The sequence below is a fragment of the Pseudochaenichthys georgianus genome, chromosome 15 (genome assembly GCF_902827115.2).
Source record: "Pseudochaenichthys georgianus chromosome 15, fPseGeo1.2, whole genome shotgun sequence".
Classification (NCBI taxonomy): Eukaryota; Metazoa; Chordata; class Actinopteri; order Perciformes; family Channichthyidae; genus Pseudochaenichthys; species Pseudochaenichthys georgianus.
The window spans coordinates 13,874,694-13,891,760 of NC_047517.1; the positions used below are offsets into that span (position 1 = coordinate 13,874,694).

Genomic DNA, 17,067 nt, shown 5'->3' on the forward strand with positions numbered 1-17,067 from the left:
GATGGTAGGATAGGACTTAAAGCCCAAACAAGCAGGTAGAATTTTGCCTTCTGGAAAAAATGTCATGATGTGAGAGTACCATGAGAAGGGTACATTTTCAAAATGGCCCCTTCTTATAGTCTTTAAAAAAAGATAATCACTGTGACGGATTATTTATTGTCTCTACCAGCTGATAATCAAAGGTCACTGAAACGTTTTACATTACATCTACTTAGGTTTATTATGTGGTATCCAAAATAGATGCACATGTACTAAATCATTTAGTTTTTTTAAATGAATAAATGGATTGTAGAGGGTTCCTGTCTCTGTTATCCTCAGATGGACGTGGATGAGGCAGATGAAGAGGAGGAGGAAGAGGAGCTTAATTTCTCTGGTAAGGACCTGATGAAGATCAGAGAGGCTGTAGTTCAGCTGGTTCAAAGCCTCCTCAGACTCCTGCAGACGTTTCCACTCAAAGACAGGCCGCATAGTGCCGGCAGCTTCACACAGGTAACATGATTCCATCATCACACCTAAACACACACACACAGACACACACACACATTTCCAGCAGTGTTTCAAGTTTGCATTTCCTCTGCAGATCTTCAGCAAGTTGCTTTCCTTTGAGCCGATTGTTGGAGGGTCAACATTTTCTGCTCAGCAGTGAGTTTACTTCCTCCTCTCTCTGTTTGGATGGATGATGTATTCAAGACTTGAACCAGCTGACAGTATTTTCTGCACAGAGATATCAACAAGCTGAAGAGCGTTCCCGAGATGGCTTTCTACGGCCTGCAGCTGCTCTGCTCGCCAACACACGGAGAACAGAAGGAAGTAAGATCCAATGATTATGGTCCATGAGGGGGGGCCATAGTAGGCACACTAAGGTTTACATGTAAACTCAATTGACTAAAAATAGAAAGGTTTACCAACTTCTGTTTTGTGGATTTGTTCACATGAAAAGTAACTGTTCGTGTTTTATCTCCAGCTTTGTAAATTCATTACTTAAAAAAAAAATCCTATTTGATATATCTTATCCTCATTCAAATTTAAATATTAATAATAGATTATGATGGAATATCCCCCAGGAGACACATGGGTAACTGTTACACACACACTCCCCACACTGCAGTGACAAAGAGCTAGATGAACATATTCTGTTTGTTAAAAGACATAACGTAGGGCTGTTCCTAATCTAACTGATGTGTCTGTTCTGCAGTCCCTGCGCAGGGTTTTCCACCAACTCCTCTACGTCATCCTGATGATGAAAAAAGGCAACGGAGGGAAGCCCACCCCCCTCGTACCCAGCCCGGCCGTCCTCTCCACCCGTGACCAGGCCGTCCACTTTATTTGGTAAACAGATATTTTACATATGAACCAAGTAAAGTAGTCAACCATTTGAATAAGTTGCACAGTTTTCGATTTCACTGAATATCCATGTCGAAATGTATAAAGTTCGAACTCTTAATCATGGATATAAACTGAGGTATAAAGAAATGTTTCAGGGTTTCTCTTTTATTTCTAGTGTGTAATTGCACCTGTTCAGCAAAAGAAAAATTGGAGAATCCTTACTGCCATCTGATTTATCAGCATCTCTCCGAACAGTAGTCTTGGGTTACAAATATATAGAAGTCAGTCAGAAGAAGTCGAAGAAATCTAGATGGTCCGGTGGCATGATCCCCCAAAAAGATTTTTGGCCCTAAAGTTCTACATTTGGTGGTCAAATATTTTATTAAAGAAAACATTGGATTTGTGCGTTTTAGCCAAGATAATGCATAAAAGCTATTCATGTTTAAAATAACTTAATTCCTGATCAGTCTGTACTTAAGCAAATGAGAGTCCTAGACCTTAGAAATGTAAGAGACGATCCCAACAAGGTGTCGACGATCAGGAAATAAAGGATCTCCTGATAATTGGCCAACTTACGCTTGAGATTCTTTAAACTTAAGTCCGACGTCTGACTAAATATTCCAGGGGCCGCTTGCAAAAAAACATGCAAAATAGGAGAACAAATAATCATGAGATTCCACAAATAAATATAGAGCGGGATGGATTTTTAGGGAACATTTCTAGCCATTTGCTGTAGCTCTACACATGTTATGAACCTTAATGACTTTGTACGTGATTTCTGTGTTTGTGATTACAGTCATCTTGTGGAGGACCTAAAAGAGCTGGCGCGGCCTTTCCTGCAAATCCTCCTGCAGCACATCTGCTTTCAGGTACATCCTCCAGTAAACACTCAGCAGTCATTAACTTCCTGTTGTGTAAAGTTCAGATTATTTTTCAATTCCGAGTTTACACATCTTGTTTCAACTCTCCAACTCCACTCCTTGTGTCTTAATCCTACCCATGGGAGATGCGAGAAGAGGAGGCGAGGGAGAGAACCAAGGAGTTAAGCCAACAGGAACCCCCCCCCCCCAAAAAAAGGAGATAAATCCTCACTCGGAACGTCTTCTTAAAGCAACGTCAATGAAATGTGAAAGGAGGCACAGCGGCATCAGCTGTCCAATGTTGTTTTATACTGGAATGGTTCGCTGTTTCATTCTTATTAGCTGATGCTTGATTATAACTATGATGTCATGTTTCTACTGTGGATGTTTAGATGGTGGAGAAGAGTGAGATAAGGAGCCATGGAGCCCAGGCTGTGGGCATGTTGACCTCACAGATGACAAGTGCAGACTACGCCTGCTTCATCAAGTGGCTGTTTAACTTCACAAGAAAAGCAAAGGTGAAGCTTCAAACCGCTACACATCTGTATATTCTGTATAGATATTGATCATGATGATTTCAGCTTTTCAGGAAAATACTACATAAAAGTATGGCTACTTCAGAGTCACTCATTGAGATATATAGGAGAAATGTGTTTCTGAAATGGCAGTTTAATTGATGTTATCATTTTTCAGAAGCATTGAGAGATTATGAACATTGTGCAGATGTTGAGGTGTGAAATACTTCAACCTCTTTTAGGTTTACCCAGTATTATCAGCTAACTGGTAGTAAATAAGAAAATATGTACTTTATTAATCCAATTTTGGGAATATTTGTTGTTGCAGCACCATAAAACTAAACAAGGCATTGCACATCATAACAAATTAAAAGAGTAGAAATAGTGATTCTAAAATATAAACATCTCGAAATAGAAATAAACCAGCATTAGAGAGTAAGAAAAATATACAGATGACCATGAAGATAAAAAAAGTATAAACTGTCTGACAAATAAAAACATTATTGAAGGGCCAATTTTCTGTTAACACAATATAAGCAGGATATCATGTACATAAGTGTGCATGGAATGGAATATTCAATTAAATATCAATATAAAATGTACAGTGTGAATGTTATAAGTCCAGTTAACCAAGGAGAAACTATGGAGAAGTGGGTTCTCTTCCAGCCAATGCTACAAAAAAAACAACATATAGTAACGGAAAGGTAAAAATGAACTGGAAATGCTGCTTTATTTTCCGCAGTGCAGCGCCTTTCAGCTCATGGACAGACAACAGTTTGAAGCCTATAGAGGAGATGCTGATTTCCTCATTTCTAAAGTTGGCTTTAAGTCACTTTAATCTCAATATATTTCACGCTTCATTACCACTATCAGGAATATTCTGCATGTGTCTAATCTGTTATTCTGGCTCCTGTAGGTGGCGGGTCGGCTGTTTTCCATAGACGTGGTGATGGTTTTGCTGGAGCAGCCAGAGAGGAAGGCTGAGGAGTGTCAGGACCCGGAGCTCCAGTGCTTTCTGCCACACAGGTTCCTGATCCAGAGTCTGCTGTTCGCTCGGCGGACGGATGACTCGCCAACGGTTCAAGGACACTCCCTCGCCTGCTTGGCCCAGTGTCTGGAGCTGCCTTCCCCTAATGTCACCCGGGCCGTCCACAACCTCTTCTCTGCCAGTGAGGACACACAATGGGCCAGTAGATGCACTTCAGTTTGAAATGCTAGTGCAGAATTGGGCTAATGTTGGACTTTAAACCAGGACCAGTTTTAGCAGACAATGCTCTTTGTCCACCCTCTTGGACCCTCCCCCCTCCTCACTTCTGTCAAGCGACTTTGTTAACCACTTTGAAAAAAAGGTTGATGATATTCGCTCTTCTTTTTATGACTCACCTTTACTCACCGATGGGTCACCAGACCCTCCTTCCACCCGCACACTAACCTCCTTTTCCCCTCTCTTGCCAAGTGAGGTTCTTACCCTCATTACCTCTGCCCGCCCTACCACCTGTCCTCTGGACCCTATCCCTTCAAACCTCCTTCAGACTATCGCTCCTGATATTCTACCGTTTCTCACTCATTTCATCAACACTTCTCTAACTTCTGGTCACTTTCCAAACAGTCTTAAGGAGGCAAGAGTAAACCCTCTCCTGAAGAAACCCACTCTCAACCCGTCTGATGTTATAAACTACAGGCCTGTCTCTCTCCTCCCGTTCCTGTCTAAAACACTTGAACGCGCTGTCTTTAAACAACTCTCCTGTTATCTCCATCAGAACAACCTTCTGGATCCGCACCAGTCTGGTTTCAAGGCAGGTCACTCCACAGAAACTGCCCTCATTGCTGTCACTGAGGAACTGCACACTGCTAAAGCAGCCTCCCTCTCCTCTGTCATCATCCTATTGGACCTGTCTGCTGCATTCGACACGGTGAATCATCAGATCCTCCTTCGCACTCTCCAAGAACTTGGAGTTTCAGGCTCTGCACTTTCTCTCCTCACCTCATACCTCAAAGACCGTACCTACAGGGTAACTTGGAGAGGGTCCGAGTCCGACCCTTGTCAATTAACTACAGGGGTCCCTCAGGGCTCTGTTCTTGGTCCCCTCCTCTTCTCCCTGTACACAAACTCGCTCGGATCTGTCATTAGCCCGCATGGTTTTTCATACCACTGCTACGCTGACGACACCCAATTAATTATGTCCTTTCCCCGCTCAGAGACCCAGGTCGTCGCACGCATCTCTGCTTGTTTAGCAAGCTCAACCTTGACAAGACTGAACTGCTTTTCCTTCCGGGAAAAGATTGTCCCACTCTTGACCTGACTATCAACATCGGCACCTCTATTGTTTCCCCGACCCAGACTGCAAGGAATCTGGGTGTGATCCTAGATAACAACCTGTCCTTCACTGCAAACATCGCTGCTACAACCCGTTGCTGCAGATACATGCTTTACAACATCAGGAAGATACGTCCCCAGCTGACCCAATAAGCAACGCAGCTTCTGGTCCAGGCTCTCGTCATCTCACGCCTAGACTACTGCAACTCCCTCCTGGCTGGTCTACCTGCATGTGCCATCCGACCTCTGCAGCTCATCCAGAATGCAGCGGCTCGTCTGGTCTTCAACCTTCCTAAATTTTCCCACACCACGCCGCTCCCTTCATTGGCTTCCGGTAACTGCTAGAATTCACTTCAAGACACTGGTACTTGCGTACCATGCTGCGAATGGATCTGGCCCTTCCTACATCCAGGACATGGTTAAACTGTACACCCCAGCGCGAGCTCTACGCTCTGCATCAGCCAAACGACTCGCTGCACCCTCGCTGCGAGGGGGACCCAAGTTCCCATCAGCAAAAACACGTGGGTTTGCTATCCTGACTCCAACATGGTGGAATGAGCTCCCCATTGACATCAGGACGGCAGAAAGCTTACACACCTTCCGGCGCAGACTGAAAACTCATCTCTTTCGACTCCACCTCGAGCGATAGAATTACTAACAAAGAACTGCTAACAGAGCACTTATATACTAATAAAGGACTGGCTTATCTATAGCCAGTTGAGTAGCACTTGAAATACTTGGCTCTATGAAACCTGATGTATTTATATGATTCTGTTTTCTTCAAGGTTGTGTCTTCTTGGTCGAATGTACTTATTGTAAGTCGCTTTGGATAAAAGCGTCAGCTAAATGTAATGTAATGTAACTGAAGTATGAAAACACATCTCATTAAATTATTAGGGAACATAAGTGGACATTTTATATATTTTCATATGTATATTTTAGGAGCTGTTGTGTTTGTTTCATGAGCTGTTTCCATTAAAGTAACATGTCTACTCTCACTCTGTGTAGCTGGAGCCCAGACAGTGCTGGAAGGTGAAATCACAGAAGGTACACGCTTTTGTTTTTTTATACACACTTTCCTATTTGACTGACTACAGAGGCTAACAGTGTTTCCCAGGATAGAAACCCTTTTTTAGTTTAGTCTGCTTTGTTTTTTTAAAAGGATAACTTATAACAGCTGAAGGTAACATTTGTGACGACAAACACAAGGCCACTAAAACTTCACAATCTAAAATCAAAACTATCTAGGATATATACCATATAGCTGTAAAAGTGTGTTTTTAAAGTCAGTTAGCGAGGCTTACAAGCTGATTAAGCATTCAGTGATAGTGTGAGAAAGATACAATGAGGACATTTTAAAATATGGTGAACTGTGCTGTGATTGTTTCAGGAAGTTCCCAGGCGACTCAGAAAACGTTCCGCACTCTGCCGTTCAGGACTGTGGAGTTCAGCAGCACTGAACCCTCCGACTGTGAGGGTGAGAATCCATCCTCTGCTCACATTCAAATGATTATTATAACATGCATTAGGTTGTAAATGTATACACTCAAAGTCTGACATTGACAACAAATAAATGCTATGTTTGATGCAGCAAGAGAGAACCTTGCTCTTCTCCTGCGGCGCGTGAAAGACTCAAAGGTTAACGTGAGGAAATCGGCACTGCAGGTATTAGAAACGTAGTTTACCAAATCCCAATATTGATCAGTATAATATCTTATCCTATATATGTGTTACACCCTGGTTTTTTGTGCATTATCCCTGTGCTAACTAAAGAGAGGCACAGGTGACCTTTAACGCTGTGGCTTTGCCTTCCCTCCACAGGCCCTGGTGGGTCTGCTGAAACACAACGTGGTCCCCATGATCTGGGAGAACCTGGAGAAGCTATCGGAGTGCTGCAGAGACCCTGCTGTGTCCGTGAAGAAGAAGGCCCTGTCCTGTGTGGGAGAGCTGCTCGCTGTGAGTCTCAGCCAGCAGCCACAGAGAGAGACGACCTGAGAAAATGTGTTGCACATTCTAAAGAGTTTTTTGTCCTTTGCTCTGAGCACCAGGCTAAGCCAGAGTGCAGCGTGGTGCAGAAGGCGTGGCTGCAGGGCGTGCTGCCAGCTGTGATGGACGCTGAGAGCTCGGTGCAGGACAAGGCCCTGGAGGCTCTGGACCAGGTGGTGCTCTGCTCAATCAAAGCATACTTTGCCGGCCGTCACCTGGATGCGGGTCAGAGGCTGACCTGGGACCTGCTGACCTTGCTCTGTAACGAGTGCAAGAACCTCAGGTTGGACTGAAGACTTTATTTGCTTTAGTTTCGAAGTAAAAACTGTACTAAAGTGTAAATAAAATTATAACCAATATATAAATCCATAGATTAAAGAATACAAAAATCCACAACATGTCATGACAAAACTGGAAGTAAAAAAATTAGCAGTTTTTCCTTATCTATTATAATATATCACATTAACTTCAATCTTGATTTTTGTTATATTTATGTTGATACTGTATATCTGACTAGGGTGCATTCACACCTAATAGTCCTCTGTCTGGTGCACACCAGACGACAGTTTGTTACATTGTTTCATTTTTCAGAAGGTTCGGTTTGCGTTCACATGGGCAAAACTCAAATGGACTATAAACTTTAAACACAAGTCATGTGCACGGAAATGCTGTTCAACCATTGGTCAGACATTAAGGGGGTAAAAACGCAAATCCCGGCAATTTCTACCGAAGCCTCCGCCATGGAGCATCGGCAGGTTATTTTCATGCTGCTGTTAATCTAGAGATCAACAGACATTAGCGGCCCGCGCATATGATTATATAATCAGACAGCGTCCGTTAAAAAACATTATAGCACATATAATGAGACGTTCTGCAGTAAGGAGGGGTGTTTCACTGACGACAGGTGTTCTTACTTTTATGTAGCCTAGCTGACGGAGAATTGTTACTTTACACGACACTGTTCAACACTTCATTCTGCTTCACTCTTTAACTAAACAACCGCGGATGTCTTGAAAGACTCTTTCGCTAAAGATTTTGAAGACATCCGCGTTCTTGTGACACGTAAATACTACGCTTCCTATGTTTTGATGCGGACTGCGTTCACACCAGAGATGAACCGCTCCAGAGTTCGCAAGCAAGCGCTCCGAGACCACCTATTTTAGCGGACCAGAGTCCGGTTGTTTAGTTCACTTCTCGGTGGTCTCGGACTGTGTTCACACCGACCCAAATGAACCGCACCAAGCGGCTAAACGCACCAGGGTTCGATTCAACCGGACTATACAAGGCAGGTGTGAACGCAGTCTGTTGACCGCTATCTTAGTCAGCCCCTATAATTGTTTTACTGCCAAGGCCTAATAAGACATAATTTCACAGCGAATTTGACTGACATCAGCTTTAATTAGGCATTTTGACAAACTTAACAATTATTTTTTTTACTTTTTATTTAACCAAGAGAAGTTTCATTGAAATTCAAAATATCTTTCACCTGAGAGTCCTGGCAAAGATCAGCAGCGCAGTTACAGACAACACATTAACAGAGAACATATAGTCACAATCAGAAAAGTCAACATACAAATCATCTACAGACAAAGCTGCCTACTTCTCAGTTCATAAAAAGCACTTCAAATCTGTTAAGAGAGACCAGCACCCTGAAAATAGCATCATTGCTTAAGGAATGATCACATCGTAATTGCTGCTGCTGACCTTATTTCTTGTCCTCTGTCCCTAGCCGATATTTCAGCAGGGCCTTCGGCATCTGGTCCAAACGGAACATGGTAACACAGACGTTCATCACCAACCTGATCTCCCACACTGAGGCTGAGCACGCCTCCGGGGCCTGGCTGCTGCTCTCTAAGGTGATCGCTTCAGCCTCCAGACTGCCCTACGAGAAGATCCTGGACGCCTGGGACACCATGATCAGGTGACAAGGACAAACAATTTAGCTCATGATTTATTTCCTGCTCAGATTTCAGCTGAGAGGATTTTATAATGTCTCTTTTTGCTCTTAGTTCAAATGATCTTCCTGTTACAACCAGCTGTCACATCCTGTGTGTGATGGGAGACATCGCCACACATCTAACCACAGATACCAGAGACAGGATAATTGGTAAGTTCATGTGGTGTGCCAGGTGGGGAGGGTTACTTTCAAAATATATTCCGTTACTATTACTAGTAACCTGTCAAATGTATAATTCCGTTCTACATGCATTTGTTAGTGTTTTTCTTTGATTTGTTTTTCATATAAAGATTCTGTTGGATGTTTGTTCCTGGAAGTATAGCTATGCAGGGTTCTTACGGTCATTAAAAACCTGGAAAAGTCATGGAAATTCAAAAGTTATGGAAAACAATATTTTTTCCAAAGTTTTGGAAAAGTCATGAAAATGTAACTAAAGTTGCATTAAATATAATTTATATTTGATCTAATCGCCGAAATAGTAATACTATAATGATAATAAATACTGTGTATAGTAATGAAACGTAAAATGGCATTTAACTGTCAAGGTATTCTGTGCAGCGCAATGTGCTGGAAATTGCATTTAGAGCTCCTCAAGCTTTTTCTTTCTGTGCATTTACTGCCATGTTTCTCTGTCTCCAGATGATCTCATGTCTTGGTTGAAGACCTTCTCTTTGCCTCTGGAGGTGATCTGTGCCGCTGTGGAGACTCTCTATCAGCTCGGCCGGAGTGAAGATATCAAACAGACTCAGGTTGGAGATCTTGCCACTTTACAACTAGTGATAAACAGAAGTTTCTTTTTCTTGACCAGCATCAAGCAAATTGGATGTTGTTAGAAACATCTCACTCAACACCTGCTTGAGTTTCAACAATCAGGATACATGTATTTATTATCCTTGCAAGAATTGAAGTAGTCATCACATACAGCAATATGCTACAAGTAGTTCCCCGAACAGTGTCCTTCACATGCTTATATACAAGAGAGTTTACAGTCTTAAGATAGAGAAATACTGATTCAAGGCAGTATGCAATGCTTTGGGCAAGTTAGCTGAGGCCCTCATCAGAAATGATCATTCTTGTCTTATGCCAATCTCCCTAGAGGCTAAACATCATGTTAAACATAGTCGCATAGTTATCACATGTCTATAACAACGGGTCATGCTTATCTCCTAGGATGTCACACATCCTGTCATATACTTGGACCTCTGTTATCATGCGCTCTTCTGTCCTTAGAAGAGCACGTTCAGTATTTTCCCAATCGGATGTTTAATGCTTTTTAAAAAACAATGTCTCTTTATTCAAATCTTTACACATATTCTCCCATTATGATGTCAGCTTCTGTCCTTTATCATTATTAAATCAAAATACTACTCATCTCAAATTTCAACTTGTCATGTGGTATTTGATTTACTTTGTCTTCTTCAGGCTTTTCTGAACCAGCACTGTGGTGAGCTGGTGTCGGTCTGCGAGGCTTATCTGGCCCCCATCATTCTGAGTGAAAAGGGGACCCAGAACCTGAACGAGGAGCTGATGGTGAGATCTGACCCTTCACTCTCTTTTCCTTCTTACCCCAACATCTTCTTTAAGGGTCACCTATTATGCAAAATCCACCTTTACATGTCTTTTATATATAAATATGTGTCCCGTCTGTGTTAAGAAATGAAAATGAGCCGATCAGATTTTGGCCACTTTGTGATATCACAATGTTTTTGGCAACCATTAGCCAACAACCAACCAAGGTAACTGGTTGACAAAGTACTGAAACTGACTGTGTCACATAACTCACATAAAATGCTTTCTCGTCCAGGTCAAACACCTCCATACTCTGGGCGTGGCGTCACTCCACTGTCCTGCCAAGGTTGGCAAGAGGACGGTGCTGCTGGTGGAGTCGGTCCTCACAACACGTTCTGAAAAACTGCCAGGTAAGAAGGATTGACATCTGTGAAAAATAAATACTAAAAATAAGGCTTCCCCCTGGAAAAACCCTGAATGAAGTGTTTAAGGGTTGTTTAATCTACCAGTGATACCATATATAATCCAGAAATCCAGATGATTTGTAAAGATTTACCAGACAACAAAACATTGAATAGGAAGGGGCGGATGGACCAAGATCAATAATAATAATAATAATAAGCAGCACTAGCAGAGTAACAATCAGCCCGCTGGTGGACAAATACTGTAATGGAGACCTGTTTAGCATTTGTGTATTGAAATGACTTTATAGGATGTGTTGGATGTCAGAAAACCCATGCTTGAGACAGAATATGAGCAAGGACTTCCTTACCTACAGTTTAATCTTAAGTACAGTTGAGTAACAATTGATGCATCATCAGTGTACAAAAGATGCACTGCCAAAGTGTATTAATCCATAGTATTTGAGGAATATCCAATATTTAAGTAAAATCTAATTTATGGGCTTTCAAAATGTACAGTAAAAAATAAATGTATTAATGTGTTGTTATTGTGTATGTTGGTGATTGACAGGGTGTCAAGAGGAGCTGCCTGCGTCCCTGCCTCTGTCCCAGTTCAAAGCTAACTCTATGCCGACCAAAGTCAGAGCGCACGGAGTCATCACTTTAGGTCAACCGTCTCCTCTCTCTTCCTGTGTCTCTTTCAGTAAAATGAAATGTTGCTCCCTGCCAGAGGTGGAAGCAAAGTACTCATTTAAGAGAAATGTCCCCTGTGACTGTAATGCTAGTCGTTGTTATCAGAGATTATTATTTTCTCAATGATTAGAAATGTAGCCGTTTGTAAAAATGTTGAGAAAGTTATATTGCAATTTGTCAACAATGACAACTTAAAAAGGAAAGAAGCCAATCTTAACATTTCAGAATTTTCAAACATGTTTGTTTTATGTGAAAACGACGTAAACCAACTTAAAAGTTGCTCTTCAATTCAAATTCTTCTTAAGATTTCTGTACAAAAATCCCTATTTGCATAGTAGCGAGTGACTTAAGCTATCAGATACATGTAGTGCAGTAAAAGTACAATATTTCCCTGTGAAATGTAGAAAAAGTGGCTTCACTACACACAACACCGGTACCTTTTTTTAAAAATTATACTTAAGATCAGTACTTGAATAAATATATTTAGTTACATTCCTCCTCATAGCCTCACCCCTGTGCATTTCTGCCGTCTCGTCATACATTAACGTGTGTGTCTGCTACAGGTAAGCTGTGTCTGCAGCACGAGGATCTCATCCACAAGTACCTGCCGGTGTTTGCCAGGGAGATGGAGGAGGGCAAGGAGGTTGCCGTGCGCAACAACGTGGTGGTGATCATGTGCGATCTGTGTGTTCGATACACCAACATGGTGGATCACTACATCCCCAACATCTCTGCCTGTCTGGGAGACAACGAAGCCATCATCAGGGAGCAGACGCTCATCATGCTGACGAACCTGCTGCAGGTGGGAACTGATCAAGTGACAGGATGCAGAGTATCAAGATGGACGTTTACCTGGGAACTGCTTTCTTCTGTCTTCCTCTCTTTCCACATAGATTGTTTTTTAACTTCTGTTCATGTCATTATATCATTTATCTGGGTGGCGGCATTTCAAGATTTAAATGTGCAAATAAGAGCAATTTGGCTTTAATATTGTTTATGATTGTGAGCCTCTCCGCTCACACAGGGTTCAAATAGGGACGGAAAGAGCCGGTTGGTTAATCACAGGCGTTTATTAGCTCCAAACAAAGTATACACGGGTCTCAAACGTTGCCCGTGTGGGAACCTTCACAGGTCCTTTGGCGACCTTCCAGGATCCCGCCTACTGCAAAACAGCCCAGAACCAGGTTACGACATGCTTTTATTCCGTCCCTGATTACCTGATTCCGATCAGCTGTCTCGCCTCCGGCCGAGCCACTCCCTTCACTCCAGCAGCCGGTGCCCTAACCACACCCCGCTGCCACAATGATATTGAGCTTAAAAACAATTAATATAAAGGCTATGTATTAAGAGCTCTATGAAGAGACATTATCGAGACGTACAGAGTTATGTTTGATTGAAAAGTAGGCTTTTTTATAACTTAAAACTAGATTATAATTAGTTTGGAAACATCTGATCGCTCATTAAATACACAACCAGGTTCTGCTCATAAATGTACACATTGACAGATTGGACAGCAAAAAATATTGCCACATTCAAACCTCTAAATCTGCCTTCTTTCAGCTACTGGATTTTACTCCTTTAGCTTGGTGTGTTTTCCATGTCTGTCCTAATGCCGCTCTTCTTCTCTTCCAGGATGAGTTTGTGAAATGGAAGGGCTCCCTCTTCTTTCGCTTCATGGTGGTGCTGGTTGACCCAGTCCCTGCCATCGCCAGGTATGTTACTATGCATAGAAAACAAATAAATGTATTTTAACATCTAAACATGATTTTACAACGATGTTGACCCTGTTTCACATTTGAAAAGCAATCATTCAAACAGTGTAGTGCTCCCACCGACCTTTATCCACCTTTTCTCTGGTCTAGCTACATGCACAGAATCCGTCAGCGCATTAGGTAGTCGTTCACTACGGAGCCTGTTTATAAGTAATCGTCACTTTACTTGGTCAACTGAGGTCAGCTGTTTCGATAACAGACACTCAGTTTTCCTGCTCTTAATGTGAACTAACCACAGACCAAACTACATGATGGACTCTGGAGTCGTATATGGCAGATATGGTTATCCCCAGTACTGTTAAATGGCCACCTGTACTCTAAGCACCTAAAGAAATCCACCCTAATATTCAACCTAAGCGCTTCCGGTTTCCTGTCCCAGTCTGTGTGAATACTGCCTGCTCCAACTGCTGCTGAAGAAGAACCCAGAGATGTTCAGCCAGCACTTCATCGAGTGCATCTTCCACTTCAACTCCTACGACAATCACAAGTCCTACAACAAGTTCCCTCAGAGTGAGAGGTGAGGATATCATTTCTGTCATCCCGTTCAAGTTTGGCTTTGTTTCGCTGATTAGTTATGATTATTACAAATGTGACATGTTAAACTCAGTTTGTTGTTACAACTGCACACATAAACTGAAACTGTGCACTGCAGTATCTATCCTGTTACAATACATTCAAGAAGTATTTGTAAAGTGAATTGAATACTTTTTCCTCTTCATTCATCGGCTTGTTTTTTAAACATCTGCAGAGAAAGGCTTCAGTTCTCCCTGAAAGGTGCTCGGAACCGCGAGAAGCGTTTTCGCATCTACCGCTTCCTGTTGGAGCACTTCACAGACGCCCAGCGCTTCAACATCACCATGAAGATCAACCAGACCGTCTTAGGTGTGTGCTTTAGGATATGGAAGCTGGATAGTGCTCGTCCATAGATCACCAACTCCTTTACAGCTTGATAACTCAAGTGATCAAATAAACTGAATGAACTCTTCTTTTGATGAAAGTTGATTTATCATACGTTAAAATCCTGGGGCATCTTTCACAATTTCTTTGTGAATTCGAATATTAACCAATTTAGGCCTGGAGGAAAAAAATGAAATCACTTAATCTTTTACATTTCTCTTCCCAGCATGCTTTGCAGACGATGAGCTGCCTTTGGATGCAGATGGTGCGGACATTTTGTCAGAGACCTTCAGAATCTTGAGTCTGAACGAGATGAAGCTGCAGGCCATATCCCGTCCAGCAGGAGGCGCTGCAGCGGAGGAGGTGGAGGAGGAGAACATGGCCACCATGGCTCGGGCCGTCATGCAGGCCGCACAGAAGAAGGTGGTGTCGCAGGTCAGCAGTGTGGGAAAACTAACTTTTTAGTCAGTGACCCTGGCAGTGATCTGACTCCCTGTTATGCAGCGAACAAGCTGATCCCCACGATACAACAGTATGTATATTATTATGTAGAATATAAAACATTGTGCAGCTCTCAGGTTTTCTGCTTTGATCCACAGGTCCAGAAGAAGGTCTTCATAGAGAACGTGGTTCCTGTCATCATCACCCTGAAGTGCCTGCTGGAGCAGAAACGCTCTCCTGTCCTCAGAGACCTCATGGCCTACCTTCAGGTGAGACCCCACCACACCGTCATTTGATTAAATAAGAGGGAATTATTGTTCAGCACGATGACAGGCATCATTAAAAACAAGATCAAACGCTACAAGTTCTATTGTATGAATACTGTATTGTATTACTTTAGATATTTCTAGGTTTGGGTATGGTTTAGATTTTAATCATTTCGCGTTTACTAATACTTTTAACCGAATATTCAAATTCACTTTGAAGAACCATTGGAGTTGGAATTGGAATGGTTTGGGGAAAATGCATGACAAAATCGTAATGTTACATGCTCTTAAACTGACCTAGACACCAATATATATATATATATATATATATATATAGCGTTGAATTTGGTTGCAAACAAATAACGTGTTTATCTTGATGTGACCAACGTGTCCCTCACATGATACCGGGGATAAGAGTAGACCAATTACTTATTTACTACATAGATGAAATGGCGCTGAAACACAAACAAACATTCATTGCGTGATTTGAGAAAAACACAGTCTGGGGATAGTGATATTAGAGGTGTTATTAAAGTAGCGGAGAAAGAAATAATATCTTTACAACGCTACTCCATGAAACTCTTGTTCCCATCAGGTGACGATGCAGGACTACCGTAATGAGGTGAAGGAGTTTTTCTCCGGAGACGAGCAGCTGGCGGCAGAGCTGGAGTTTGCTCTGAAGACGGCAGAGAAGGAGAGAGAGATGGAGGAACAGATGGATCAGTGCAGCCTGACCAGAGTCAGTCGGACCTCCACTGCAGAGGTCAGAACACACACTATATATATATGTATATATATACATATACATATATCAGGCATGAAAATCACTCACCTTTCGGCGAAATTCGCCGTTTTGAATCCAAAATAGGTCGTTTGTGTGATTCATGTAGATCTGCAATAAAAATATTTTTGGGTTTTGGTGGGGGGGGTCTGGGACCCGGAGTAATCTGCGGCCGCGAGCTGTTATGTGCCATCATAACACGCATGGTGTTCTTTTTTTATATATTATAATGCAGCGCGAGCTGTGTGCTCGAGTCTTCTTGCCTGTCGGCTCTGCTGCTCCGCGATGATGGTCTAGCTTCAGCAGCCACATTACCTACGGGTGCGTTCGTTAATATTAACTGTGCGGTCCGGAGTCACTGTGGCACAGACTGGACCGCTGGTGAACAGCTGTTAGAACGGGCCGTTCAGGTGTTCAGAGCAGAGCTCCCTGTCGGAGCGCAGAGCGTGATATGCACTGAAAAGTTTTTCTGTCGCAATATTATCGTTGAGCTAGCTAGCTAGCATACATTGTCACTATCTGCTAACGTTAGCTTTAGCCTTCGTTTTCTAATAGCTTTTTTTTCATAGGCTATAAACGGAGGTGGTATAAGTATAGATCTTGTACTTGAGTAAAAGTAGAAGTACTCAGATCTTGTACTAGAGTAAAAGTAGAAGTACTCAGATCTTGTACTTGATTAAAAGCAGAAATACTCAGATCTTGTACTTGAGTAAAAGTAGAAGTACTCAGATCTTGTACTTGATTAAAAGTAGAAATACTCAGATCTTGTACTTGAGTAAAAGTAGAAGTACACTACTCAGGTCTTGTACTTGATTAAAAGCAGAAATACTCAGATCTTGTACTTGAGTAAAAGTAGAAGTACACTACTCAGGTCTTGTACTTGAGTAAAAGTAGAAGTACCAGAGTGTAGGAATACTCTGTTAGTAAAAGTACTGCATTCAAAATGTTCCTCAAGTAAAAGTAGAAAAGTATTCTCATCAAAATATAGTGAAAGTAGCGACAGTAAAAGTAGTCGTTGTGCAGATTGGTCCATTTCAGAATAATATATATATATATGTTTTATAATGATTGATCATAAAAGTGTTCTCAAAGTGTTCTCAAAGGTGCAGCTAGTTTGAATGACTTTGTATACTGCAGGGTAGGTAGTTTCTCCAGCTCTCCCCAGGTTGGCAAAAAAATGCATCTCAAAATGCATCAGATTGATGCTTTAAAATATGGAATATTCAAAATGTTCTTACCCCCCTAGAGGGATAATGTACTTCTCACCTTTTTCACCCCTGACCCGTTTTCATGCCTGATATATGTATATGTATGTATGTATATATATATATATATATATATATATG

The 17,067-nt window shown here is 42.0% G+C and overlaps 1 protein-coding gene across 1 annotated transcript in view; it reads left to right on the plus strand.

Moving 5' to 3' along the window:
• Positions 1 to 17,067, plus strand: part of ncapd3 (non-SMC condensin II complex, subunit D3) — a 46,111-nt gene that overhangs the window by 24,753 nt on the left and 4,291 nt on the right. The window contains exons 5-29 of the mRNA XM_034101491.2: positions 319 to 489; positions 581 to 642; positions 723 to 810; positions 1,196 to 1,329; positions 2,123 to 2,195; positions 2,579 to 2,704; positions 3,618 to 3,870; positions 6,027 to 6,065; positions 6,409 to 6,495; positions 6,610 to 6,683; positions 6,840 to 6,974; positions 7,067 to 7,287; positions 8,734 to 8,925; positions 9,014 to 9,111; positions 9,601 to 9,710; positions 10,384 to 10,491; positions 10,766 to 10,880; positions 11,443 to 11,538; positions 12,128 to 12,366; positions 13,197 to 13,276; positions 13,716 to 13,853; positions 14,085 to 14,218; positions 14,460 to 14,668; positions 14,833 to 14,943; positions 15,536 to 15,703. Of these exons, the coding sequence (XP_033957382.1) occupies positions 319 to 489; positions 581 to 642; positions 723 to 810; positions 1,196 to 1,329; positions 2,123 to 2,195; positions 2,579 to 2,704; positions 3,618 to 3,870; positions 6,027 to 6,065; positions 6,409 to 6,495; positions 6,610 to 6,683; positions 6,840 to 6,974; positions 7,067 to 7,287; positions 8,734 to 8,925; positions 9,014 to 9,111; positions 9,601 to 9,710; positions 10,384 to 10,491; positions 10,766 to 10,880; positions 11,443 to 11,538; positions 12,128 to 12,366; positions 13,197 to 13,276; positions 13,716 to 13,853; positions 14,085 to 14,218; positions 14,460 to 14,668; positions 14,833 to 14,943; positions 15,536 to 15,703 (3,261 nt within the window). The remainder of the gene's footprint in view (positions 1 to 318; positions 490 to 580; positions 643 to 722; positions 811 to 1,195; positions 1,330 to 2,122; positions 2,196 to 2,578; positions 2,705 to 3,617; positions 3,871 to 6,026; positions 6,066 to 6,408; positions 6,496 to 6,609; positions 6,684 to 6,839; positions 6,975 to 7,066; positions 7,288 to 8,733; positions 8,926 to 9,013; positions 9,112 to 9,600; positions 9,711 to 10,383; positions 10,492 to 10,765; positions 10,881 to 11,442; positions 11,539 to 12,127; positions 12,367 to 13,196; positions 13,277 to 13,715; positions 13,854 to 14,084; positions 14,219 to 14,459; positions 14,669 to 14,832; positions 14,944 to 15,535; positions 15,704 to 17,067) is intronic.